General features: G+C 41.3%; 1 protein-coding gene across 8 annotated transcripts in view; it reads left to right on the top strand.

Moving 5' to 3' along the window:
* SH3GLB2 (SH3 domain containing GRB2 like, endophilin B2) overlaps positions 1-27,330 on the top strand; it is a 175,152-nt gene that overhangs the window by 133,838 nt on the left and 13,984 nt on the right. For 3 of the 8 annotated variants that reach the window (XM_073600121.1, XM_073600123.1, XM_073600120.1), the window contains exons 7-11: positions 9,187-9,249; positions 17,365-17,388; positions 25,164-25,253; positions 26,422-26,522; positions 26,742-26,756. In XM_073600121.1, the coding sequence (XP_073456222.1) occupies positions 9,187-9,249; positions 17,365-17,388; positions 25,164-25,253; positions 26,422-26,522; positions 26,742-26,756 (293 nt within the window). The remainder of the gene's footprint in view (positions 1-9,186; positions 9,250-17,364; positions 17,389-25,163; positions 25,254-26,421; positions 26,523-26,741; positions 26,757-27,330) is intronic. The other 5 variants (XM_073600125.1, XM_073600124.1, XM_073600127.1 and 2 more) reach the window with 5 other exon arrangements.

The raw sequence follows: 27,330 nt of genomic DNA, 5'->3' as shown, positions 1-27,330 counted from the left end.
TGACTGGGAGCTGAAGGACAGCACGATGACAATGCTGGGGGCACTGAGTGAGTGCATTTCTAACACGCTATTTAGTGTGGATGAAGGAATCTACTGGTTTCTCTTGTTCAGCCTTCAGAGCTGAAGAATAGAAATCTTCTCTTATCGTGCATGGCTAGCCGTAGGCTGCGTTCACATCACATAGCTGTACAACAGCAGCAGGCTGGGTTGGCTGCTGGTGAAAATCGCTAGATTCTCGCCAGCGGTACCCAACTCTGCCTGTGAACTCTTTGTTACCAACAGCAGCTGTCAGTGGCGGCCATCAGATTTTGTACTCTGTACAAATCAATAGCTAGCAGCACCGCTGTTTGCATGTAACCTCTCCTCTGAACAGTTACATGCGTATAGAGCCTCTGAATCGACCCTGGACACAGACGGTTTGCATCCAGGATAGGTGTTTTGTGTGGAGTTTTGGACACGCAAACTGAACGCTGCTAATTGGCCACTTTGTATGTGGCCATAGAACAAAGTGTTGCTGCTTTCATAGGTGCAGTTTAACCGCCTATGAAAGCAGCAAACCATCTGCACCCATACAGAGTTTTGAATGTAGCCTTGGCAATGCTACTAATGGCAATATTCTATAGATTGACTCACTTTGCAAACGGTTTCATCTATGAACTGCAGAAGCCACAGTTCATGAGCTTTCTCAGGGCCCCTATTAGACATACCAGGGGCCTGTGATCTTTGATATCTGAAGCCCCTGACCCACACTGTTTAATAGAAAATAACATTGTGGCGGCATTGCACTTTCTTATCGTACATCACGGACACAGGGCCATAGTAGTTACTATGTGGATTATAGGCCACCTTCAGGTGATGGACACTGGCACGCCCTAAGACAAAAAGTGCCCTCCCTATATAACCCCTCCCACTACTGGGATTACCTCAGTTTTTTCGCCAATGTCTAAGGTGTTGGTCAAGAGTAAAGATGTGCTGTGCTGAGCTCCACTGGAGCAATCCTTGCTGGAGCTAGCCATGCTGACCGAATCCATTCAAAGTGTCTCTCCTGGCCAAATTGAATGGTACCCGGGCCTTGTATCCGAAGAAACAAGGTTTTGCCTGTGAATGCTTCTCTTTTTAGAGAGCTGGACCCCGGGATCCAGTACTTTTTGGAAGTAAGGCCATAAAGTTTTACTGGTAGGGTGCTGTTGCAGGTCCAGGATTGTGTGTTTCCTCAAGGATCCCCAGCTCCTGAAGGTTTAACAGAACCCACCGTGAAGGGTGAAGATTGGGTCTGTTGTTTTACCACAGAAAACCCTGCGGCGGGAAAGGTAAGTGGAGTTTTCTAAGAGATTTTTTGTATTTTCTTATGAATGTCTCCTTTTAAATCAGTAAAATGTCATGCCTATGTGTCACCACTGGGGGCTGTATTGATGCTGGAAACAGCGCTGTGTCAGAGAGCTGAAATGCTTCCTCCAGACGTGGATCTGTTTGCATCCAGATTCAACGACAAGGTCGACAACTTTGTGTCAAGGACAAGAGATCCGCTGGCATGCGGAACAGACACCTTGGTCTTTCCATGGGATCAGTTTTCACTGATCTATGCGTTTCCTCCAGTTCAACTGCTTCCGCGCCTTCTTCACGGGATCAAGCAGGAAGGGAAGGAGGTGATTCTGGTGGCCCAGGAGATCTTGGTTTGCTGAGATCATAAAGATGGCGGTAGGGGACCCTTGGACCCTGCCACTGTGGCCAGACCTTCTCGCGCAAGGTCCGGTATTCCATTCTACCTTACAAACGCTAAATTTAACGGTTTGGCTATTGAAACCCACATTCTAAAGGACCGTGGGCTGTCTCCTTCTGTAGTGTCTACTTTGGTTAATGCTAGGAAGCCGGCCTCCAGAGTCGTATACTATAGAGTTTGGAAGGCATATGTCTCCTGGTGTGAATCCAGGGGTTGGCACCCCAGAAAATATGTCATAGGTAGGATCCTTGAAATCCTACAAGATGGGATTGGAAATGAAGCTTGCCTTGAGTACTGTCAAGGGCCAGGTCTCGGCCTTATCAGTATTGTTTCAACGGCCTCTTGCTTCTCACACTCTGGTTCGTAACTTTATTCAGGGGGTAACACAGATTAATCCTCCCATCAGGACACCCCTGAACCCTTGGGATTTGGATTTAGTCTTGTCAGCTTTACGAAAACAGCCTTTTTGAGTCCTATACGGGATATTCCCTTGGTCCTCTTGACGAGGAAGATCATTTTTTTGGTTGCCATATCCTCTGCCAGAAGAGTATTGCAGTTGACGGCTCTTTCTTGTAAAGAGCCATATTTGATTATTCATAAGGATAAGGTGGTATTACGGCCTCATCCTAGATTCCTACCAAAGGTAGTGACAGGTTTTCATTTAAACCAGGATATTGTCCTACCTTCTTTTTTTTCCCAGAACTTCGATCAATGGAAGAAAGGTCACTGCATTCCTTTGATGTAGTGAGAGCGGTCAAAGTCTATTTAAAGGTGATCGCACAGATTTGCAAAGCAGATGTTTTTGTTTGTTTTGCCAGAAGGTCCTAAAAGAGGACAGGCAGTGTCAAAATTTACTATTTTCAAATGTATTCGTCAAGTGATTGTTCAAGCTTATGGTCTAAAGAGGAAAATTGCTCCTTTTCATGTTAAAGCACACTCCACCAGGGCTGTTAGTGCTTGTTGGGCAGTGCATCACCAGGCCTCCATGGCTCAGATCTGCAAGGCCGCAGCTTGGTCTTCAGTCCATACATTTACCAAATTCTATCAAATCGATGTGAAAGGTCATGAAGAGATCTCCTTTGGGCGCAGTGTACTGCAGGCTGCAGTATGAGTCCTCTAGTCTGTTAATGCCCTACTTTTTGTTGTGTCTTCCTCCCTTCAGTTGCCATTGCTATGGGACATGCCACATAGTAACTACTATGGCTCTGTGACCCATGATGTACGATAATAAAATAGGATTTTTATAACAGCTTACCTGTAAAATCCTTTTCTTTGAAGTACATCAAGGGACACAGAGGTCCCTCCCTTCTTTGGTATACACATGTATTGCTTGGCTACAAAACTGAGGTACTCCAAGTAGTGGGAGGGGTTATATAGGGAGGGCACATTTTGTCTTAGGGTGTGCCAGTGTCCATCACCTGAAGGTGGCCTATAACCCACATAGTAACTACTATGGCCCTGTGTCCCATGATGTACTTCAAAGAAAAGGATTTTACAGGTAAGCTGTTATAAAAATCCTATTTTTTTTCCTTGTGATAAATGGAAGTGCCTCTTCCTGCATCAGCTGCAATTTAGTGGTAAAAAGGGGCAGGGCATTGTGGAGGGAGGGGTTTAATGCCAGTGGATTTCATCTGACCTTTAATTTGCGCTCCTTTAGGGCAGTCTAGACCTGCCATGGATGAGACGTAATGTGCAAAGGTCATAAAACACTTCATTCAGATATCTATCTTCAGCAAAGAATTTCTCTGACATTTCCCAGATCAGTATATATTATATTGGTGTATATTAGGTTGCTGTGTCAGTGAACAAACATGATCTGCATGCTTTTGCATCTGAACTTCTATGGAGATGCCTTGTTTTTATTTGCTAGAAGATCTATCCTTAAAGGTAATCTATGTCTTCTCAATTATTTTTGTAACAACATTTAAATGAAAATAATCCTGTCCCTTGCATGCTTATGTTTTATTGGCCTTTGATGTTTTAGTTCTTAAAGTTTTATATAGGAATTCCAGGTATGGATTTTTTTACATTGGTAAAACACAAAAAAATTACAGCTTGGACCAATGTAGTATATAGTTGTGCTCATAAGTTTACATACCCTGGCAGAATTTATGATTTCTTGGTCATTTTTCAGAGAATATGAATAACACAAAAATATTTCTTTCACTCATGGTTAGTGTTTGGCTGAAGCCATTTATTATCAATCAACTGTGTTTACTCTTTTTAAATCCTAATCATAACAGAAACTATCCAAATGACCCTGATCTAAAGTTTACATACCCTGGTGATTTTGGCCTGGTAACATGCACACACGTTGACACAAAGGGGTTTGAATGGCTATTAAAGGGAACCATCCTCACCTGTGATCTGTTTGCTTGTAATTAGTGTGTGTGTGTGTGTGTGTGTGTGTGTGTGTATAAAAGTTCAATGAGTTTCTGTTTCTGACAGACCCTTGCATCTTTGATCCAGTGCTGAACTGACACTTCTGGATTCTGAGTCATGGGAAAAGCAAAATAATTGTCAAAGGATTTGCGGGAAAGGGTAGTTGAACTGTATAAAACAGGAAAGGGATATAAAAAGATATCCAAGGAATTGAGAATGCCAATCAGCAGTGTTCAAACTCTAATCAATCAGTGGAAAATGAGGGGTTTTGTTGAAACCAAACCACGGTCAGGTGGACCAACTAAAATTTCAGCCACAACTGCTAGGAAAATTGTTGGGGATGCACAGAAAAACCCACAAATAACTTCAGGTGAACTACAGGACTCTCTGAAAACATGTGGTGTGGCTGTTTCAAGATGCACAATAAGGAGGCAGTTGAAGAAAGATAGACTGCATGGTCGAGTCGCCAGAAGAAAGCCATTACTACGCAAATGCCACAAAGTATCCCGCTTACAATATGCCAAACAGCACAGAGACAAGCCTCAAACCTTCTGGCCCAAAGTCATTTGGAGTGATGAGACCAAAATTGAGATTTTTGGCTACAACCATAAATTACTACATTTGGAGAGGAGTCAACAAGGCCTATGATGAAAAGCACACCATTCCTACTGTGAAATACGGAGGTGGATCGCTGATGTTTTGGGGATGTGTGAGCTACAAAGGCACAGAAAATTTGGTCAAAATTGATGGCAAGATGAATGCAGTATGTTATCAAAAAATACTGGGGAAACATTTGCATTCATCAGCCAGGAAGCTGCGCATGGGACGTACTTGGACATTCACAATGACAATGATCCAAAACACAAGGCCAAGTCGACCTGTCATTGGCTACAGCAGAATAAAGTGAAGGTTCTGGAGTGGCCATCTCAGTCTCCTGACCGCAATATCATTGAGCCATTCTGGGGAGATCTCAAACGTGCAGTTCATGCAAGACAGCCCAAGAATTTACAGGAACTGGAGGCTTTTTTCCAAGAGGAATGGGCAGCTTTACCATCTGAGAAGATAAAGAGCCTCATCCACAAATACCACAAAAGACTTCAAGCTTTCATTGATGTTAAAGGAGGCAATACACGGTATTAGGAACTGAGGTATGTAAACTTTTGATCAGGGTCGTTTGGGTAGTTTCTGTTGTGATTATGATTTAAAAAGAGTAAACACAGTTGATTGACAATAAATGGCTTCAGCTAAACACTAACCATGAGTGAAAGAAAAGTTTTTGTGTTATCATTCATACTCTCTGAAAAATTGCCAAGAAATCATAAATTCTGCCAGTGTATATAAACTTACGAGCACAACTGTTACATATACCACTGATACCGGGGAAGCTGGAAATTACTGTAGCAGGTCATGGGTACAATTTGGTTTTGTGCTGCCCTAGGAAAGACTAAAATCAGCCCCCCCCCCCAATCTAACTTTGTCCAACTTCTTCCTTCTCTAGAGGCTGTATGGGGGTCTCTGGTGGACTGTGGGGTAGTTCCCCCCCCCCCGGATAGCCTGCCACAATGCTCTCTCCAACCCCCCCTTCCCACTATCCTGCTACAGTGCTTCCCCCCAAACTCCTCACTAGCCTACCACAGTGCTACCCTCCCACTATGAGTAGAGATAGGACGAAGAGCGAGATGGGGGGACATGGAAAAGAAGAGAAATTGAAGAAGGGGAGGGGGTGGTGAGAGAGACACCCCCAGTGTGCACATTCACCTCGCCCCAGCCCCCACACTCACCCCATACACCCCCAATGCTCACAGTCACCTCATACACCCCAGTGCCCACACTCTTACGTCTCCAGAGGACAATTGTCCGCTGGGTGCTGTAGTTGGAATGCTCTAGAATAGTAGAGCCCCCCCTCCCCCCCCCCCCAGCTCAACTAAGTCCTGAGCACTTGGTGAATAAGTATCGGAACTTGTACAGAGTCCAGATGTGCAGACATTGCCTATGAGCGAGCAGTGTCCTTCTTCGGCACTAGTCCCCCTTACCTCACATGGTGGCAGTGACAGTGTCAGGAAGTCATGAAGATCCCAGTCCAGGCACTTGGTGGACTATTCCCAATGCTAGAGCTGGAGAGCAGCAAACGTAGTGAAACAACCATCCATTCCTGGCACAGTGGTGGGAACCGTATGTGTAAGTGGAGTGTGTGTGTGCGCTCCACATAGCTTTCTTCCCTGCTCTTTTGTGACCAGTGTAACTATGTAAAATTATCCATACCTGGAATTCATCTTTAAGCTTAATGTCTATTACTAGTTTTAAGAATACAAGTATGTGTTACATGGTGTCGGTTCCATTTTGTAGTGCAGTACAGTGACTGTGTTTGTGTTCTCTCATTTCAAGTACAGTATAGGGTAAATTCAGACTGAAAAAAAAAATGAAACATGCTTTCTGTGATTTATCTCTTTAATCTCCATTGTTTTTGCTGAACTACAGATCACTTAATGGAGAGCCTCTAACTGTATTTAAAACATAGCCATGACAATTTCATCAACCCAATAAAAATATTTAAGCAAAATTGGTTTCAGATAAATAGTACACTAATTAGAATATCTAGTCTCTAAAAGAAAAAAAGTGTTTCAGTTTTTTAAGCTGGTCATACACTGTAAAGATTTGTCTCGTTCAGCCCCACAGGCTGATTGAAAGAAATTGATTAATCTCCCCCCTATACACGCTAAACAGCATAGATGGACATATCTGCAGTGTCTGCTATTGTTTTCTGACAGCCAGTGCCCGCTGCTGTCAGAATACCAAAAACAGTGGCTGCACCTAATTGGCTGCAGTCACTGTTCACCCAGCACTTTTGCTCGACTCCTTATATTTTTAGATCCGAGGATGTTAAGCAGGAGGGGGCCCACAGGGCCACCAGTGAGCGATATGAATGCCAAAGCAACTGTAATATCTCCGTTGCCACTAACTAGGCGCATTAAGGTCAGTTTGAGACATGTATATGTCCTTTGTAAAAATTAAGTCCACCTAAACTGTCACTGTTGGAGCATCAGACATATAAGGCCTTCTAGGCTCACTATATGCCACCCATGTATAGCATTTCTTTTGGGTTGAATGACCCTTTAAGAAGGCATAGTATAAGCTGAAGTTTTTACTACTGCTCGGTAGAAGTGCACCAGGATCCCAGCTCTCCATCTTTTTTTTTTTTTTTTAATATATCATCATCTCATGCTCTGTGCATGTCGCTAGGCTCTCTGCACCATGCTTTGAATCTTTGCACTGCACCTAATTAATTAACTGGGCAGGAAACCATAATAAAAGGAGATCTCCAACAGTGCTTCCAGCAGGTGCCGCATGCCTGATTCATAATGACTTTTTTTTTTTTTTTTTTTTTTTTTTTTTGTGGTAATCTTTAGAAACACAAACAAAATTTCTCTTTGCCCTTTAATATGCACGTATTGTCAATATTATCTTCTCTTCTATTTTTAATGTTTGTCTTCGCATCACTGGGAAAATTGTGGCAGCCATTTTGTAGGCTGTACCTAACAACCACATGTGTTGCTGAGGCAATATATAAAAAATAAAATAACAATATTTGGTCTACAGGCTGCATTGGCATTTATATTTTAGCAGTATAGAATGTACTTGTCACTTGTATGAACTAAGCCAGCCTTTTATGTGCAAAGGAGAAAGTGGCAGCCACTCGATCACATTAAAATTGGCAAAGGGATATGCACAATGGTGGGGCAATTAACCGCAAACAATATACAAATTTCCCAGCATTCTTGCCTGCTGGCTAGCAAGAGGTGCTTCATAAGACCCCTCATTAGACAAATATAGGGTTCAACATGGTATTGTTCAGTACCTTCTGAGCATAAATCCAAAGTGAGGGGAATATTTCCCAATGGGATCACAGACAGAAGTGTTGACTACCCACCATTCAATCTAAAGTTTTTAGGCTTCAAAACCTTTGGTGGGTCTTTTTAATATTTAGCCCCCTGTTGCCGAACCTGTGGCCCTGTTTGAATGTTTGAAGTGCAGCTCCTGGGCCCCAGCAGTCAGAGGGAGCATTGATTTTGTAAAGGGGCTCTTAAAATCTAGTAGATTCATTCAACATGTCCCTAGTCTCAGACTGTCTCCTAATAGCATGACTTTGGTTTCCAGCTACTCCTGAAGAACAATCTTTAACCATTTCCTCCAGCAAATCTTCAGTCTTCTGTAGCATTACATGTAATGGCTACTAAATGTGTCCCCTTTTTGAGCCCCCTTTTACCTTGCAAATTGACAACCACTGATTTAGCCCCTAAGTTTTAGAGAACCAGCTGGATCAGTGCCTGAGCAAGGTAAACTGGTTTTTGTGAGGTGATTGGGACGACAGGCTTGCCAGTCAAAATTCTGAAAATGGGTCAATGCTCCTTTTAAAACCAGCCAGAAAAAAACACGCAACTACTCTAAAAAATAGTTCCAGGACAACAAATACTGAAAAAATAAAAGCTGATGGGAAGCCTATTGCATTTGAAGTAATAAACATCTTCCACATTGTAAAAGATTGCTGAAGTGAAATTAAGTGGGAACTCTTTTACTATGCAACGAGTGTGCTTCACAACTAATATTTGGGAAGATTTTAGAAAAAGAAAAAATAGATTTTCATTTCAGCTCAATTAGGAAAATTGTGCAAACTGGCAATCTCATTTGGCTCACTATTGTCCCAGCATACAAAATGGCTGCTTGGGCTGTGCTAGTTGTAATTATGTTTTAAAGTGATATATTTTGACGCTGATTGTATGAAGATGTTTTAAAGTGCTATATATAGATCTATATTTATATATAGGTATATTTTATATCTATATGTATTAGGAATAGGAAAAAAAACAAGGGGCTGTGAAAAATGTCTGCCATTTTTAAGGAAATCTGGGTTTCTTAGAAAGTTTTATCTGACAGAAACTAGTTTGGGGCATTAATGGTCCCGATGATGTCAATTGCTCTCTGCCCCCCATTTCCATCCATTTTTATTTTGTTTTGTTTGGTGTGCTTCTGTTTTCTGCTTTGTCACTCATGTTCTCCCTGCATGACATGAGCTCTGTTCCCCGCAGGCTTTGCCTGACTTTCAGGAGACCCGTCCTCGTAATTACGTACTGTCGGCCAGTGCGTCAGCGGTAAGATCAATCTACTCCCCCCCACCTTTTCTTGGCTCTCGTCACTCCCTATCAGCTGCTCAGGACTGACAGTCTAGGTCTCAGGGATTAACAATTCTAGACCTTACTGATGTATTGTATGTATGAAGTGTTTATAGACACCGTCTACAGGCAGTGTAGATCTCACTACATCTAACTATGTAGCTAAAGAAAGGAAGTAAAGGAATGAAAAACTTCAAGCAAAATGGACACATTAACCACAGCAACCAGCTAGGTTTATTTTTGGTTTAGTCATAGAGAACACAAGATGAAATCTGTACAGCAGTTGCACGTTTGCTCCAGTTGCCATTCCCCCAGTTTTTATTACTCAACCCCAGTGACTGTACACGCCCCTCCTAGAATTAGAATAGGAATCAGACTGTCAAGTTTAATAAAGGATGGTTCAAATATTTGTGATACAGTAAATATTGGCTCTTTTCTCCAATCTTAATATTGGCTTTACTTGAGTTATATTGCATTCACCACATCCCAACCTTTGAGCATACATTTTATGCCATAGAAATGTCACATGCACCCTACACTGCCACACATATTTCATGTACGTTAATTTTATGTAATTTATCTTCTTTAACAATGTAGTGCAAGGCACAATGTGTTTGAGCAATAAGTGTATTGTTTTAGGTAGGCTCTCATAATATGTAATGTTGGTAAATCTAAAGCTAGCCATACACTTTGTAAAGGGCCTGCCTGGTTTGATATAAATTTATGGGGTAGATTGCATAAGCCATCATATTACATGGTTATTGATAAATCTATTGGCAGTTGCTCAGAAAGTGTAGTGTGTATGCCCTGCTTTAATACATAGTACATAATTAATAAGGTTGAATGAATACACTGGTATGTCTAGTTCAAAACTGGACCTTTTTAGAAGATCTCAGCAATGGTCTCCTCCATGTTTATGTTATTACCGGTTTTGTTTAAGAACTTGGCATGACTTTAGATTTACCAACAACCATTGTTTGAGTTCTTATCTAAAAATTCATATTCTGTTTAGTCAAGTAAACTCTCGATCTAGTTGTAGGTAAACATAGGGAAATTGTGTAATCAGGTTATGTGTGTAGTCTGCAGAAGCTTAACCTCTCCATAAAGAAATACAGGGCATATCTGGAAATGGTAGTTGCCTGGCTGTTATTTTGACCCACTGGATTCACTGCTTTGAGTCATTAGGGTTGGAAAAAAGTCAATAACACATCTGTATTATTTTTCTGGGTCAGTCACTCAAAGTATTGAAGCAAGAGGGTCAGTATGACACCCAGACAATTAGCATATTTCATGAGATCTCAGTAATAAGGCCACCTTATTATGCTTATGTTGTTGTTTAACCAGTTAAAGACCGCATACCGCAGATATACTGTGGCAGGGCGGCTCTATTGTGCAAAACCGTGTACCTGTACGTCATTTCGTGCAATAGATACTGGGACGGCACGCGCACGCAAATTAGACAAAAGGGGAGCCAATGAGCGGGTTCACCGTCCGCCCGTGATCGCTCCCCAGAGTGGCAGAACGGCGATCTGCTTATGTAAACAAGGCAGATCGCCATTCTGACAGGGATCTTGTGTTCCTGCTAAGCAGGAACATGGATCTCTGTCTTCATCCAGTCAGACCTTCCCCCACACAGTTAGAAACCTTCCCTGCCAGTGTCATTAGTACAGTAACTACTTTTTTTTTTGCACTGATCACTGTAATGTCACTGGTTCCCAAATAAGTGTTAAAATGTCAGGTGTCCAAATTGTCCCCGCAATGTCTCAGTCCCTCTAAAAATCACTGATCGCCACCATTACTAGTAAAAAAAATAAATAAAAATGTCATAAATCTATCCCATAGTTTGTAGACTCTATAACTTTTGCGCAAACTAATAAATATATGTTTATTGGGATTTTTTTTAACCAAAAATATGTAGCAGAATACATATTGGCCTAAATTGATAAAGAAATTAGTTTTTTTTTTTTTTATAGCGTTTTTTAATTGGATGTGTTTTATAGCAGAAAGTAAAAAATATTGTTTTTTTTTTCAAAGCTGTCACTCCTTTATTTTTTATTTTTTTTAGTTTATAGCGCAAAAAATAAAAACTGCAGAGGTGATCAAATACCACGAAAAGAAAGCTCTATTTGTGGAAAAAAAAAGAACATAAACTTTATTTGAGTACAGCATCGCACGACAGCGCAATTGTCAGTTAAATTAATGCAGTGCTGTATCCAACAAATGGCCTGGTCATTAAGGGGGTAAAACCTTATGGGGCTGAAGGGGTTAAAGGAGAAGCAAGGCCAAAGCTTTTTTGGTCCTGCTTCTCCTGTGGGTTACAGGAGTGCACTTAGTCCATTGTCGGCTGATTTCTCTTAACTGGGCCAGACTCTGGAGAGATCCTGTGATTTAGATGCCTGGACTGGCAGCTGGCTCTCAGCAAGCCACTGGGACACTGAGCCAGCCACTCCTGCCCCCTGCACAGCCTTGTGCTCCAGTGAGCGCTAGAGGGGCAGAGCAGAGAACCATGACTGACGGTCACCAGTGCTCTGCTCACTGAAGACAGAAAACTGAGCGATAAGCAGTCTTTGATCACCCAGTTCTCGATCCAGAGGTGGCAGGGGACAGATGGCGCATTTTTCTGATATTTAACTCCCAAACTTCTCTTTAAAGGACTTTGCATGACTCCCTGAGAAAATGACTCCAGAACAACATAGTCAAAGGCTCTGGGAACTTTTAGAGTTGCAAATGTAGTCAGATGAAAGAAAACTTCAAACAAGGTCAATAGCTCTAGTGACGCAGCTCCCACACAGCAAGTCTCTGCTTGATGGGCACCCAACAGTAGCTTGAACCATAAAAATACAGTAAAAGAGTTCAAGATAAGTTTAATTGTTGATTTCAAAAAGTCATATAAAAAAATGTCAATGCATTTTGGGGACAACACCACACCCCATTTATAAGAGTATAAAACTTAGATGGGCTGTGAGAAACCAATTACTTCACACACACACACATATTATATATATACACACACACACACATATATATATAAAATTAGAACCAATACTGAACCCTCATAATGGAGAAACAACCTGACAGCAGAGCAGCAACTGCTGTGAGGTTGCTCCTCCATGAGGAGAGTTCTATACTGGTTCTAATATAGATGAAGGGGGAGTGGTGTTGCCCCCAAAACACATTGTCTATGTTTTTATATATATATATATTTTTTTTTTTAATCAACAACTAAAATTACCTTGGACTATTTGATCCTATTTTGGCCTGACATTCTGTATTTTTACAGTGAAAAGATGAAGCAGGGGTCTGAGCAGAAGGCAGGTCATACCACTACAATGGTGTAGTCAGCAAGAAAGCACCAATCCTGTAGGACAAAGGGCTCACTACTTATCACAGACCTCACTTAGAGCCGGCCTATTCCTGTATGATGATGCGGTTCTTGAAGGTACGCCACAGTAGGCTAACTGGCACTCTGGATGGCTATGCAGCCTTGGCTGGTCCTGAGTGGCTCGTCTCCAGATTCACTCCTACATAAACCATGTAGATTCATGCAGAATGCACTTGGGATGCTGTGACTGCAATCTTCCTCAATTGGAGGTGGATATATCCTAATGTTTGTAATGCCAGCTCTTAAAGGAAACCTGTACTATTAGGAATATGCAGGCTGTCATTTCTGTTTACTGCTTTGGGTTACTGGGCTGAACTCTTTCATTCATTTCAAACTTTTTCATTCACTGACCAGGGACATGCATGCAGCCAAAGAAATATGAGTAAATACTGGCTGTATGCTAGCTGTGGGTTAGTGACTGAGAAAGTACTGAAGTCGGAGACATCCAGTTAAGTAGCATTTTCAGAAGTTGGCCAGCAGTGACAACCTACATAGGACTTTTAGGACTGGTAATAACTACTACTGAACTGAAATTTATTACCATGGAAACACATTAGGCCTCCTGGAACACTGTTGAAATCATTGTAGAAGGTAGCCCTTGAAGAAAGTAGTCTCTTGGAGAAACTGAAAGATATACTGTTTTGTGATTGGCTGTCCCACTGGACCATAGATGAGGAAGACAAAGTCGGTGGATAAAGCAGATCAAAAAACGATAGTCAATTTAGGGCCTCCAATGGTTGCTAAGGGGCAAGGGTGCCACCTGGCTCAAGTAAAAGGTATTTGAAAGGCTGGTTTAAGGCATTTAGACAAACAGAAAGGAGAGTGGGACTTGGAAATGTCATTAGCAGCTCAAGGCCCTTTTGTCTGTACTGGTTTAAAAGTCTGCAGTATAAAAGGAGACTCACCACAGTGGAAATATGAAAGCTGACATTTCTGGCTTGTATTTGATTGCTGGTGCAAGGTCCGAGAATCTTGATGACAGTCCTGGATCAGGTACCAGACCAGAGGGGGCAGCTCCATATCTCTACAATGACAAGTTCTTTTTCATAAATCATTTGGTTTGCGTAGGTCCTCATATATGGTCCATGTAACGTGATGGTATAGTTATTTTGTAGGAGTGATACAGATGTGGAGGTCATTTGGCTTCCCTTTTTGTTGGAGTCTGACCTTCCTTTGAGCGTTTGAATTCATGTCCACACTTTCATTGTTAACATCCATCAGTCATAGTCTTATCTAGGAGAGGTCAGAGCATCCCATGTAGAGTCCCACAGACCTGCTATAGTGTATACCAAATTTACTTTAAAATAAAACCTGACCTGGGCTATTACATTTCAAAGGCACTAACAATGCTGAATTCCAGAACCTTGTGGGGCCAATAGCTACTTATGTGAGTCTTCAGATTGATCTTCTTCCCTTTTAGCACTACTTGGATCCTAGGCATAGGAGCTGTGCTTGGAGCCTTGACTTGCACAAGCCAAGCTTGAGAACGTCTGCTGCTGGTTCTACACTTCTCCCTCATTCGGCTGTCTGTGGGGGGTAGAGAATTTGGCATTTGACAGTTTAGTGAGAGGGGTGGGGCTGTGTTCCATAATGAGGTGGAGCTTAATATTGTCAGTCAGTCAGTCAAGGCTGCATGTAAAGCCTAGTTCTGGGATCCAAATGGGCTTCACAAGGACATAGGGATCAATTTAAAGACTAACACAGGTACTTGTGTTACTTTTTGTGCTGCTGTACTGTAGAAATGTTATAAACCAGGTTAGATTCTCTTTCCTGCAGTATTACAGTTTTAAAGGTGTGCCTTTTACAGAAGAATCAATAACAAAGTTAATTTTTATTGGATTTGACAGTGTATGTTCTCCATGGGGCTACATCTGGTTCCTGTTTGCCTGCTGTCTTTATTATCTTTAAAGGGACATGAAGAAAACCTATAACATGACCATATGCAATAAACTAAAGCTACCCAATTGTGTTACAATATCATTATATAATCTACTAAGTTCAGATTGAATAGTACAAAAGCAGAAATATCCTAACAAAATGCATGAAAATACTCATATATATAATGGAAACATTTTCCAGTCACTATCTCATATAAACTTATTCATAGTAATGCATATTTTGGATCCTATGTCCATGCATGTTTAGATATCTGCACAATTGTAAATGTAGCACCCACCTAGGTCAGAGTAGGCTGCTAGGTACATTTAGTTTAGCTACTCTATAAACCGTGGAGCAGGGGTTGACTTCTTATGGCTACTCATTCTGCCACAGGCTGCTGTTCTGCTACTCCCCCATTTTCTAGAGTATTCTGGAAGCCTAGTTGAAGGGAGAGCAGGACAGACAGCCTGAATTTTTATGGAACTCCAACCAGTCCCCTTAGAGGTGTGCCCAGAAGGTGAAGGTAGAGCTCATATGTAGTCTGAGGCCTGTCAGGAGAGGAGCAGAGTTTTAGTCCTGCAGGGCAGGGTCTGCTCCCCTGGGGCAGAGAAAGCTAGGAGAGCCTGAGTGAAGACATTGAGGTCTTAACTAGGCTTAGCTGAGGAGCCTACTGAAGAACCTTCCTCCAGAGACTGAGCTAAGCCAGGAGGAAGTTGGTGGGAAGATGTCCAATCATCCTGTGAATAAATGACCCCCTATACTGAGGTGGGGTGCTGTAATCTTTTAAGGCAGTTCAGGTCACCTTTAGTGTAAGGAGTCCTGTGGGATATTTCTTTTGCAAGTGAAGTACAGCCAGGAGTTGTGCAGTACAACCTGAATTTCGTACATAGGCATGAGGACTGCTTGGCTTCTGGCTGCTATCTGAGTTCATCGTTCCCCCATTAACAATGCAAAAAGAAACCCCATAGACTGATTCTTTGAGCCAGAAGGAGAATTCCAAAAATGCTGTGTGCCTGTCTGTTTGTACTTTGAGGGGGAAAGTTGAACCAAATTAACAGTAGATCCTGTGGGGGTAGCACAACATATACCAACGTCGACCCCCCCCCCCCCCTCGGAGGTGGACATGAATGCGGGGACCACCCCCCCACCGCGGGAGACAGGCAGCCCCCATACCGTAGGAAGCAGATGTCCTGCCCGGGAATGATTCCTATCTCCCCTCCTCCTCCTTCCCCTGTCCGAGCTGGGGAGTGCTGGATGGTGAGCCATCCCTGGAGTCTGACTGTGGCGGCTGGTGGGTCAGTCAGTCTTCCCCTGCTTCTTCCCTGGCCGTGCGTCTCCTCCCTCCTCCCCCTTGACCAATAAGATTGCTTCTCCTTTTGGCCAATCGGAAAACAGGTCTCACAACCCGCTTCCTGATTGGCTGGGAGGAAAAACAGTGTGAGAATAGCGAATATTCATTCGCTATTCTCACACAACTGAGTGAGCTGGAAGCGCAGGGCTCTGCACCCTGAGCCCACCCTTTATTGAAGCCTATTAAGCACGTGCTTCTCACACTGTCCACAAACTAAAAAACTGTTTTTTTGCTGGAGTGCACTATCTTTGCAGGCACCATATTGAATCAGTCCAACTTACTATATTGCTGTCAAAGATCTCCGACCATCCAGGTATTGGTAGACATGTCGGTTCTGCAAATTCTTGCCTTTCAAAAGTCTGTGTTTGCTTGGGAACAGTGGAGCCTTTGGCAGCAATTTAAGAAACCAGGGTGTTACAATACAAATATGCAGTGCCAGTGTATGGTTCCTGCTAGTTAACTGCAGCCTTAGTTTATTGCGTATGGGTATATATACGAGTTAACTTCAGAACAGCATCTTGTCTTATAAAGAAACTAGAAGTGTTGTTTTTAGCAAATTTACCCCTAGACCACCTCTCATTGTCTTGAGGGAGGAACATTACTCATGTTTTGCCTTAGCTACTCATTAAATTTTGATATTACGTGCATTATGAAGTATTGGCACAGGCTCATGCAAAATGTAGTGATGCTTGGGAAAAGTGCAGTAAAATATGGAGTTAGATTTCAGCTTCATGTAGACGAAGCCATAAAAAGAATTTCACTGCACAGTGCACCTTATCCCATGACACTGATTTATTGCAGAACATCCTTATTATTCATATTGACCATGTAAGATCTACATTACACTGAATGGCACAAAACAAAGAATAGGTTTTGTAAGCTAGTAATATAAGACAAACATGGGCAATTCAAACAATCCCGTAATGAAACGATGAATAAAGAGGTCACCTTCAGTAAATTCCACACTTCACAACAATCAATAGATCCAGAAATATAGACAACTGAAGTTATATGCAGATCGTGAGTGACCATGCCCTTTTATATCTTGGATAATCCCTGTTGGTGCTTTAATGCAACAGATGGAATTGTACAACAAAAGATAATCTCTGAAGACAGAAAAAGGGTGGGGCCAAGATTAACATTTACAGGGAAAATCAGCATTTTTATGTAACTTAATGTGCCTATTTTTCTGGATCTGCTGAGTGTTTGGACATGCAGGTTGTGCACTAATAATAACCTCCTCTTTTTGAATTTTTATTGTATGCTCAGTTTGACATGTCCAAGTTTGTGATGGCCTCACATAAGTTAGCTGTATAAAAAAACTATTAGACCCTTCAGGCTAAGTTTGCAGTGATCCACACTCCCATTAACATTTCCCTTTCCTTTCCCATTCCTTCTCTGTGATCATCATTCGCTGTTGTGTTTTGTTGAGTGCCTATGATGTTATCTCAGACTCATCTCTCCTGTTACTCTGTGACTGCAGCTTTGGAGTGACGAGGTGGACAAGGTAAGCACACTAAAGACCCCATGTAGGACTATTGTTGTGCCCTGTGCTTCCCAGAAATGTTCTTTACTACTTAAACCAGGTCTTGCCATCTCAGGCCTCAGAAAATGCCAGCACTATATATTCTGTGGTGTTCCATTTAGAGCACAGCTGCTGCATTCACTTTAAATTAAGGTACAATAGTCCCAAGATGGCCAGACTATCCAACAATCACGTAAATGTTCTGCAGAGCAATTGCACCAAAAACATGCCTGGGTGATTGGGTTTATGCCCTGTACAGGTACTCCCAGCATTGGCCATTGAATGATTGTCTGGGAAGTTCAATTTTGATTCTTCCCATAAAATCTGTTAAACAAAAACGGGTTTATGGGTATATTGACACTATGGTGGTATCTTAAAAGTCCCACAGAAAGGGAAATCTTTTACCCGGAATAAAAATAATTAAAAGATATATTTTTTTTTGCCTTTTTTGGAATTGTAGACGACTGAGATGAACCACAACCTTTCTTCACAAATCTGGCATTTGGTGGCAGTGCAGGCATGGTGAAGACATAATTCCTCATAGCAGCTTTTTGCATTTTGTATTGGGTTGTATTTTACCATCCAAAAACAGGGCAAAATCTAAGCCTTGAGTATTGTTTTTTTTTTTTTTTTTTACACACAGACTTCTTCAGATAGGACATTCAAGGTTGAGTCTGTAGGTTACTCACACTTTGTTGACCAATATGCAAGATGTAAGCACACCTCTTTAGAGGTTACAAATATACTTATTTACCAGATATGATTTTGCTTGATAATACAAATTATGTGAAATGGTGATGATGGATCCTGGGGGGGTATGGGGAATTGAGGAATTGTGGTGATCTTGATGGACTCAGTGAAATTACCCATCTCCCACCTTTGAAAAAAATATTAATTTAAAGCTAGATTAACAGTTTTGTAAGGAGTAATTAACATTATCTATAGGAAATTCTGCTCTTGGCTCCCTCTATTACAGCACATATAACCAGAAGCCTTGGCATAGGTCATGTGACCTCTGCTGTAGGGGAGTACCAGAGGTCAGATTGGCTCATCCTTTCTGCCGAGAAAACAAGACAAAATGCCTAAGCTTTTGGTGCTGCAAGCAGTACTAGAGGAACAAGGAGCAGCATTTTCACAAGGAGAGGTATTTAAGCCCTTGTATTGCTTATTAGCAGTATTAAACCCAAAACCAAAAATGTAATATATTGCAGCTTGCCAATCATTAGATGTTATGGCTGCATTTGTTTTCTTTTTAAGGCTTTCCTCCTATGTTTTCACCTGGTGATTTGACCAGTAACACACGTCCTGACACTGGATGAAGGAGAAGAGGAGTCACAGCAGACCGCAGCATTGTCAATATGGGGGGGGGGGGGGGGTTGTGTTAAATGTGCTAGCAGATTTAAATACTAAAAAATTTAAGACACATTTTACATAAATTAAAACTGATCATTGTAAGCTCCCCTGTCAGTGGTAAATGGTTTATCTTATCCCTGTAAACTGATACATTTGGTAGATGGCTTGCTCTTTTGAAAATCAACAGACAGAATTTTGTAAGCTGCTATATATTAAATGTTTGCTTTTGGGTTTAAAACCGCTTTAACATTTGAGCATAGCTGTGCTTTAAATCAGGAACAAGCCATTCATGTCAGATTTCTTTTTTTTTTTTTAATTGGTTATCTGGAGGTGTTCTGCAGTGCTGGTGTTTTCTGAGGCTGTGGGTTGGGATACCACTATGTCATGTACCCTAAATTTGTGAAGGGCACCTCTCATTTCTAGACTTGGCCTCATGCCAGAAGAGGACTGACCAACGCGTCCATTTTGTTTGTTGGCTGTTTATCCTCCTCCTGTTGTTTTGTTTATAACATCCCTCCCTAGCATGACCCTCTCCTCCTCCCGAAAGAAGCTCTTCTGGATGGGTAGGGACAGGTGATTGTTATTTTCCAAGCATCAAATGTGACATCTTCCAGACATACATTTTTGCCATCTTAATTACAAAAAAAAAAAAAAAAATGCAATGTGACATGCCAAGGAAGCAGGCCACATCAGAAGGCCAAGAAATTACATCACCGAGTTTTAAACTCATCAATACTTTCTGCTCTCCTGATTGGCTCTCTACTTTTTACAACCAGGTGAATATGATACATAGCTGACAACTATTGCTGATTTTTCAGAGACAGTCACAGGTTTTGGAAATCTGTCCTCCACATTTTATCTTTCATAATCTAAAAACTGCATTCTGAAGTGTCACATTTGGTTATTGACTCAAAATATTTGTAACTATTTTAAATGTAGGTAACATTTTTTAAAGGACATTAAATGCTTTCATAATAATGTTGATTAGTGAAAATGGCACAGTGGGATTTATGATCTGAAACTGTACCAAACAGCTAAAATGGACAGAAAGGACAAATGTAAGCTGTTGGTGAATGTGGTAATGACTGAAGTTATACAAAGAAAGGGGCAGTTAGCAAACAAGTGAATAGCAATGAATGTGTGAAAATGGGAATATATTGTTCCATTTCCATCTCCAAGACTCTGCAGCTGCTAAAATACATGTCATCTCTCCTCATCGCATGCCAACGGCATTATGCAGGGGCTGTTAGTAAATGGCTTTTTTACAACATATACAAATAGATTATTGGTGGAGACATTTTTAATGTGTAGTTTTCTTCCTAGCTTCAAACTCTCCTTGATTGCTGGTGCTCAACTGGCCCCTAGACAACTGTTTCTAGAGTGCTTGTTTTCTAGACTTGTTTTTAAAACCAAACTCCAGGCAAATGGCTAACTATCCAGATGAGATTCATATATGAGAGCTGCTTTACCTTTGAAAAGATGTGTATTTCTGTTCATTCATCCAGTTCTGAGATTCACACAGAACTACCACTCAATACAGCCATATGAGAGAAGTAGAGCTTCCCTGAAGTTCAGTATAAGGAAAACTTGGCCTTTTTAAGTGCTACTAATTGATATACAATAACACTGGGAACTTGATCTCCCCTTTACCATAGGAGGGTTTTAGAAGGTTTCTAATGAGAATGTGTATGTGACTGAGAAACGCTCATGTCAAATTGTTGTAAATGACCACTATAAGGAACATATGGCAGTTTGGATATAGATTTAAATATACACCGATCAGCCATAACATTATGACCACCCACCATAATCCTTTGAAGCATAAACTCAACTAGACTTCTGAAGGTATGCTGTGATACCAAGCTCTCTCTGCAGCAGACCCTTTAAGTCCTGTAAGTTGTGAGATGGAGCCTCGACGCATGGGACTTGTTCCACCAGCACATCCCACAGATGCTCTGGACATGGATCAGTATTGGCACTTTTATCTGTCTGATGGTACACAGCCCCATATACCTACAAGCTGAGATGCACTGTGTGTTCAGAGGCCTTTCTATAAGAACCAGAATTAAGCTTTTTAGCAATTTGAGCTACAGTAGCTCTTCTGTTGAATCAGACTACACATGCCAACTTTTGCTCCCCACGTCAATAAGCCTTGGCCACCCGTGACCCTGTTGCTGGTTCGTGGGTTTTATGTCCTTGGACCAATTTGGTAGGTCCTGATCACTGCAGACTTGGAACATCCCACAAGAGCTACAGGTTTGGAGTTGCTCTGACCCAGTCCTTCAAATCCTTATGCTTGCCCCATTTTTCTACTTTCAGTAGTTCAAGTCCAGGGACAGCATGTTCACTTACCTGTTGTAATTTTATGGCTGATCGAGATGTGTGTGTGTATACAGTACTGTGCAAAAGTTTTAGGCAGGTTTGAAAAAATACTGTAAATTAGGAATGCTTTTAGAAATAGAAGTGTTAATTGTTTATTTTTATCAATTAACAAAATGGAAAGTAAATGAACTGAAGAGAAATTCGAATCAATATTTGGTGTGACCACCCCTTCCCTTTAAATCAATATTGATTCTTCTAGGTACCCTTGCACACAGTTTTTGAAGGGACTCTGCAGGCAGGTTGTTCCAAAAACGCTTGGAAAATTAATCACAGATCCTCTGTGGATGTAGGAGGCCTCAAATCCTTCTGTCTTTTCATGTAATCCCATAGAGACTTGATGATGATAAGATCAGGGCTCTGTGGAGGCCAAACCATCACTTCCAGGTCTCCTTGTTCTTTATGCTGTAGATAGTTAATAATGACATTGGCTGTATGTTTGGGGTTGTTGTCCTGCTGCAAAAAAAAAAACTGGGATAAATCGCACACCTCCCTGATGGTATGTCGTGATGGATATGTATCTGCCTGCATTCAGGACACAATCCTAAACAAATCTCCAACTCCATTTGCAGAAATGCAGCACCAAACTTGCAAGGAGCCCCCACTATGCTTCCCTGTTGCCTGCAGACACTCATTATTGTACCGCTCTCCAGCCCTTTGCCATCAAACTGCCTCCTGCCAGATATTTCACTATTTTACTGATCAGTCCAGAGCACATGCTGACATTTCTCTGCACCCCAATTCCTATGTTTTTGTGCATAGTTGAGTTACTTATCCTTGTTTCCACATTGGAGGTATGACCTTTTGGCCGCAATTCTTTCATGTAAACCACTTCTGGCCAGACTTCTCCAGACAGTAGATGGGTGTACCTGGGTCCCACTGGTTTCTGCCAGTTCTGTGCTGATTGCACTGCTGGACATCTTCCAGTGCTGAAGGGACGTAAATATGTGTCTTTCGTGTGCTGCATTAGGTTTCCTTGGATGACCACTGCGTCTGTCCTCAATTCTTAGAAATACTGGTAGATCCTTATCCATCATGCCATACCATCAGGGAGGCGTGCGATTGGCCCCAAATTTATTCTGCAGCAGGACAACGACCCCAAAAATACAGCCAATATCATTAAGAATTATCTTCAGTGTAAAGAAGAACAAAGAGTCCTAGAAGTGATGGTTTTGTCCCCACAGAGCCCTGATCTCAACATCATTGAGTCTGTCTGGGATTACATGAAGAGACAGAAGGATATGAGGCAGCCTACATTCACAGATGATCTGTGGTTAGTCCTCCAAGATGTTAGGTTGTTCCAATCTGTGTGTGCAAGCACTGTGGGGTTGATTTACTAAAACCAGAGAGTGCAAAATCTGGTGCAGCTCTGCATAGACACCAATCAGCGTTTAACTTCAGCTTTGACAAAAAATTCTGGAAGCTGATTGGTTTCGATGCAGAGCTGCACCAGACTTTGCACTCTCCAGTTTCAGTAAATCAACCCCAATATGTACCTAGAAAAATATGTGTGTGTGTGTGTTAGTTACCATTGGCTGTTTGTAGTTCTTTAAGGGATTGGATAATACGGACTATTCCTCTGAAGTTGCTAACATAATAACATGAAATATGGTGTATCATCCCTTTGAGTGTTCCTTTGTAACAAAAGTGTAATTTTTTTTTTTTTTTTTCCTTTCTACAAATTGAGCTTTAAATCTACTCCCTTAATAGGCTTAGAAACTGGGTCACATAGCAGTCATTGGAAGGGAGATCATTATACTAACATTTAGCTGCCCCTCGTATCCCCTTCTTTGTGGGGTTTTCATCCCTTGCTGCTTTTTTTCCTTGGGAATTGGGTTGTGATTGCTCTATTATAGTGAACATCCTCTCCTATATAGATTTTGCCACAGTCTCTTTATGAAGAATGGTATGAAAAACACGCTGACCAGCGCTTACCTTTAAAGGAAAGATCAGTTCCATTTTATATAATGGGCTATGCTGAGCGGTGGGGTATTTAAGGGTATTTCTCCTGTGAACAGTTTATATAATCATTAAGCAGTGTTTTTGTAATTCTAATTTTGCCTATGGTTTATTTGCAGCTCCTTATTCCTGAATGTTTAACCTTTTATAGAAAAATGTCATTTTTAATGAAGGTTGTTGTTGTACATGATGTATATCAATTAGTACCACATGAAAAGTCCCAATGTCTTATCTTTTTGGTGTCTATACTGATCTATAGCATTGTGATGCAATATAATTTTCCAGTCAAAGGTGTAATTAAAATCCGCTTGCAGTTCAGTTAACATTAGGAGGTCTCCTCCCCACCCCACGCTTTGACTGTACAGTGAAGGAAATAAGGGGAATGATTAGGTCATCTCTTTGCTCTTATCTTCCATCAGCATGCTTTTTGCACTGCAACACAACTGATTGGCTCCTTGTGCTGTTTCTTCCACCCCTATTCTGAGCACTGCTGCACAATGCACTGCAAAAGGCAAATGCCAAGTTAAATGTAAGTGCTTTAATTTGTATATAAAGACTTTTTTAAGGCTTTATTGTTGAATTCAGGTTTGCATTAATTTATGACGTTTATATGCCTGGAGTTCAGTTTGAACCGTTTTCTGTCTGACACTGACCACCGGCCAGGAAGCAGGAGCGATGTTGTGTCAAGTTCACTTTGGAAACGGTTTTCATGTAAAGGCTTGCAACGCTTTTCAAGGGGATTTTGCAGCTAGGTGAATAAACACATTTAACGGATTGCAGTGATCTGAATAATCAGCTTAACTTGCCGTCTCCTACAAATTCCTTGTCTTTTTAATGAAAACATGGATCCCTTCAGTGTTCACTAGCTCCCTGAGGTTTGTGTAATATATTAAACATTCCGTTTTCATGTAATCTGAGGGTATTTAAGGTGAGTACTAAAACAGACTTAAACTACAACTCTTCATGATGTCAGGGGAAGATTGTCCCTTTTCTAATTTTGGAGGTGTCAGTGGTGAGATTACCCCACAGTGGGGGGTCACCTTCTCAAAGCTGGATTTTCCTATTTGTTTGTTCTACCTCATGGAGAATCCATTGGGTGGTGGGGGTGGTGGTGGGGGGGGGGGTGCATGGAACCATTACTGGTACTTTGATGACCACAGTGGTCGGACAATTGGAAACTGAGGGGGATATCTCAAATGAGAATGAAAATGGTCAGCAAATTAAAAAATAGCTATTTTGGATGAAGCTGCCTTAACAGCATAGCACAAAAACAGCATGAGGTGTCAAGTACAGCAAACCCTTTGGCAACTTAAATTTACATTACTACTTTCAAGCAGTATTAATTTTGATTGTTTGCCCTGTGTTAAGGCACTTTGCCTTCTTAGCGTACACCCTTTCAAATGGGGTTGACAACTGCCAAAAAAATGCTTGCTGTCAGCTTTTGAAAGTTGCAGAAAGTTACTAAAGTACACCTGTTAGTTTGCAAAAGTGTGTGCCAAAATTACCACTAAGATTAACAAGTATGCTCCTTCCCAAGTACGGTTTCTCTGCAGCAGATGCAAATAAGTCTTTCCCAAATTCATCACAAAGAAAGAAAATCTCCTGTGAAAGCTGTAGATAGGAAGCTGGTATTCCCTCAGGCAGACTCTCAAGCAGCAAATTGGTTCAAGGCAATGAATTTGAGCCCATGCTGCTTAACTACTTTCTATTTGGTGGTTCAGAATCCAGATTGCCACCTTGCATTAATGGCTTGTCTCATAGGTATATTTTTTTCGAAAGACCCTATTTAGTCCCAAAAGAGCTGGAATGCAGAATACCAGTTCTATTTGGTAATGATGTTAATAAAGGATCAATAATTTGAATAGAACCTGTCATTTAGACACTGGTTACCAATATATTGAGGGACCAGTGGTTCAGCCTGTCATGCTGTGCCTCCGTGATGTCTCTTGTTTTTACTGGATTCATTTACTGAAACATTGGACAAACCTAGAAAATGGCTGCCACTCCTGACAGGTTCATTTTAGAGTTTTCTTGTATTGATCTGAGATTGTTTAATTCTCTTACAGGCAGAACATGAGTTGCGAGTGGCGCAAACAGAGTTTGATCGCCAGGCTGAAGTCACCAGACTGCTGCTGGAAGGGATTAGCAGTACACACGTGAGTCCTGAGCTCTAATCTACCCGAGATTTATGAAACAAAGGAAAAATACAGGAGGGTGGGCTATAAGTTGTCACCTAACAGGCTGAATATTAAAGTAGAACTATTGGCAAAGCTTTTTTTTTTTTCATTTTGGCTAGAGTAATGCAGGGTTATAATCATTTTTTTTTTTTTTTTGCCATCTGTATCTAATTGGGGAAATTTCCCTTCACTTCCTGTCCCATAGCCAAAACAGGAAGTGAGAAGAAATCCCTTGGGGTTCCCCAGATCACCAGAACTAGTGTTCCCATTGTAAGATTTCCCCTATATTACAATTTGGGGCATTTCTTTTACTTTCAATGATAACGGTAAACATGAAAAATTGAGTTGGTAAATCTCCCTAACGGGTTCACAGACAGCAATAAAAACCTAATAGATAGTCAAATACCTCTCCTCTCTATAAAAAAACAAAAGTTTGCCTTTAATTATACAAGGTTTTCAGCTTTTGATGATAGGTCCTTAATAGAGGGAGACTCTCAGTGATCTTTTGCTTAAGTGATTCGGAAGACACAAGTCCAGCTAAAATAAAATACAGAAAATTGTTACCATTCATACCTTAATTTTCCTTTCTTGGGAGCTCATCATGTCAGCCTAGGGTTTCGTAGGCTGACATGATTAGCCCCAGGAATAATACATTCATAGAAAGTCTTGAGTTTAAAATGCTGGCTCCACAATATCAGAATTCATCTGCACAGGTTGTTGAGATGAACCATCACTTACAGACAAGTCAGTCTGGCCAGAATAAAGCTGGTTGGAAAATTGTAGGCCAAATTGGTTGCCTCAGAAGCAGAAACTGTTCCGCTAACTATTTTCTGCCTGTCGTCTTTTTTTTTTTTTTTATTTAATCAAAGAATGGCAGATTGGAGAGGGATGTCTGGAAGTCACTCCCTCACTGGCTGAACGCTGCAAAATCTTCTTTTGCTTTCAAGGGCGATGGAGTGGCATCTCACTGATACAATGAGGAAGAGATATTAATTACTAAGTTATAGCTTGCACAGAGTTCTAAGATCATACATTTACACGCACCAATTACCTTGCCTTGTTTACAGTATTCAATGTTTACTAATGGCCTGAGCGTTAGCTGATGGATGATATCCTGGAAAAAGTATTACATGTTTCTCTTCCATAGGTCAACCACCTCCGCTGTTTGCATGAGTTTGCAGAAGCCCAGGCTACATACTATGCCCAATGCTATCAGTACATGGTGGACCTGCAGAAACAGTTGGGCAGGTAGGGAGGCATTGAAATGTATGGATCACATGCTGTACATGTAATTTGTCCACAACACTCCACCACTTCTGTTGTCTGTTTACTGATGTGTTCATATGCGGTCATAGGACTTGGACTAATTTAAACAGTGCTTGCATATAAAAAGTAAACAGAATTACTTGCATTTGATTAACCTTTGTAATGCCGTGTTTCATTTACATTTTTTCCTTATGCTGGCAGTTCAAAGGGTGATGTGTAAGTATACGTTTTTTGGTCATGTGTATTTGGTATTGACTGTCTTTGCGCAGGTGACCAGCTCCTCCCAATATACCCCATGTTGTCAGTCCATGGTCAGCATGGGTTATTATTGAATTTGTCACTGGGTATGAGTACTGAAATTGTAAGAATAAACTGTTGTATTACCTCGAACAACTAATCAACTTCCATAATATACTTTTCTACCCCAGAAATGTGATGAGCTGGTTTGTAGCTGCAAAAAATGTTTTCCTTTTCTTCCTTTTGTAAGTTATAAATCTGTTTAATGCTTTGGTGCATATCACTGATCCTCGAGGGAGAAACTATTTATTTAGGAAACCTGCACAGAGAGAAGAACATGGCAACTTCTACTGCTAAGCTTTCCTTCTAAAAATACTGCTTCAGTGGCTTGAAGGAAGAGTGGAGCTGATCCAACAGCCTCATTTCTTTTCCAAGTCACTGACTGAACAAGTAGGCAGACTAGAAGCTCTGACCTCATCTACAGTCCTGTTCTGGGTCAGAAAGTCTTGAAGCCAAGGACAGCCAGACACTTAGCATTTTCAGGTGGTGGTCC

Source organism: Aquarana catesbeiana, linkage group LG09 (assembly GCF_042186555.1).
Source record: "Aquarana catesbeiana isolate 2022-GZ linkage group LG09, ASM4218655v1, whole genome shotgun sequence".
NCBI lineage: Eukaryota > Metazoa > Chordata > Amphibia > Anura > Ranidae > Aquarana > Aquarana catesbeiana.
This window is presented reverse-complemented; position numbering and strand designations above follow the sequence as displayed.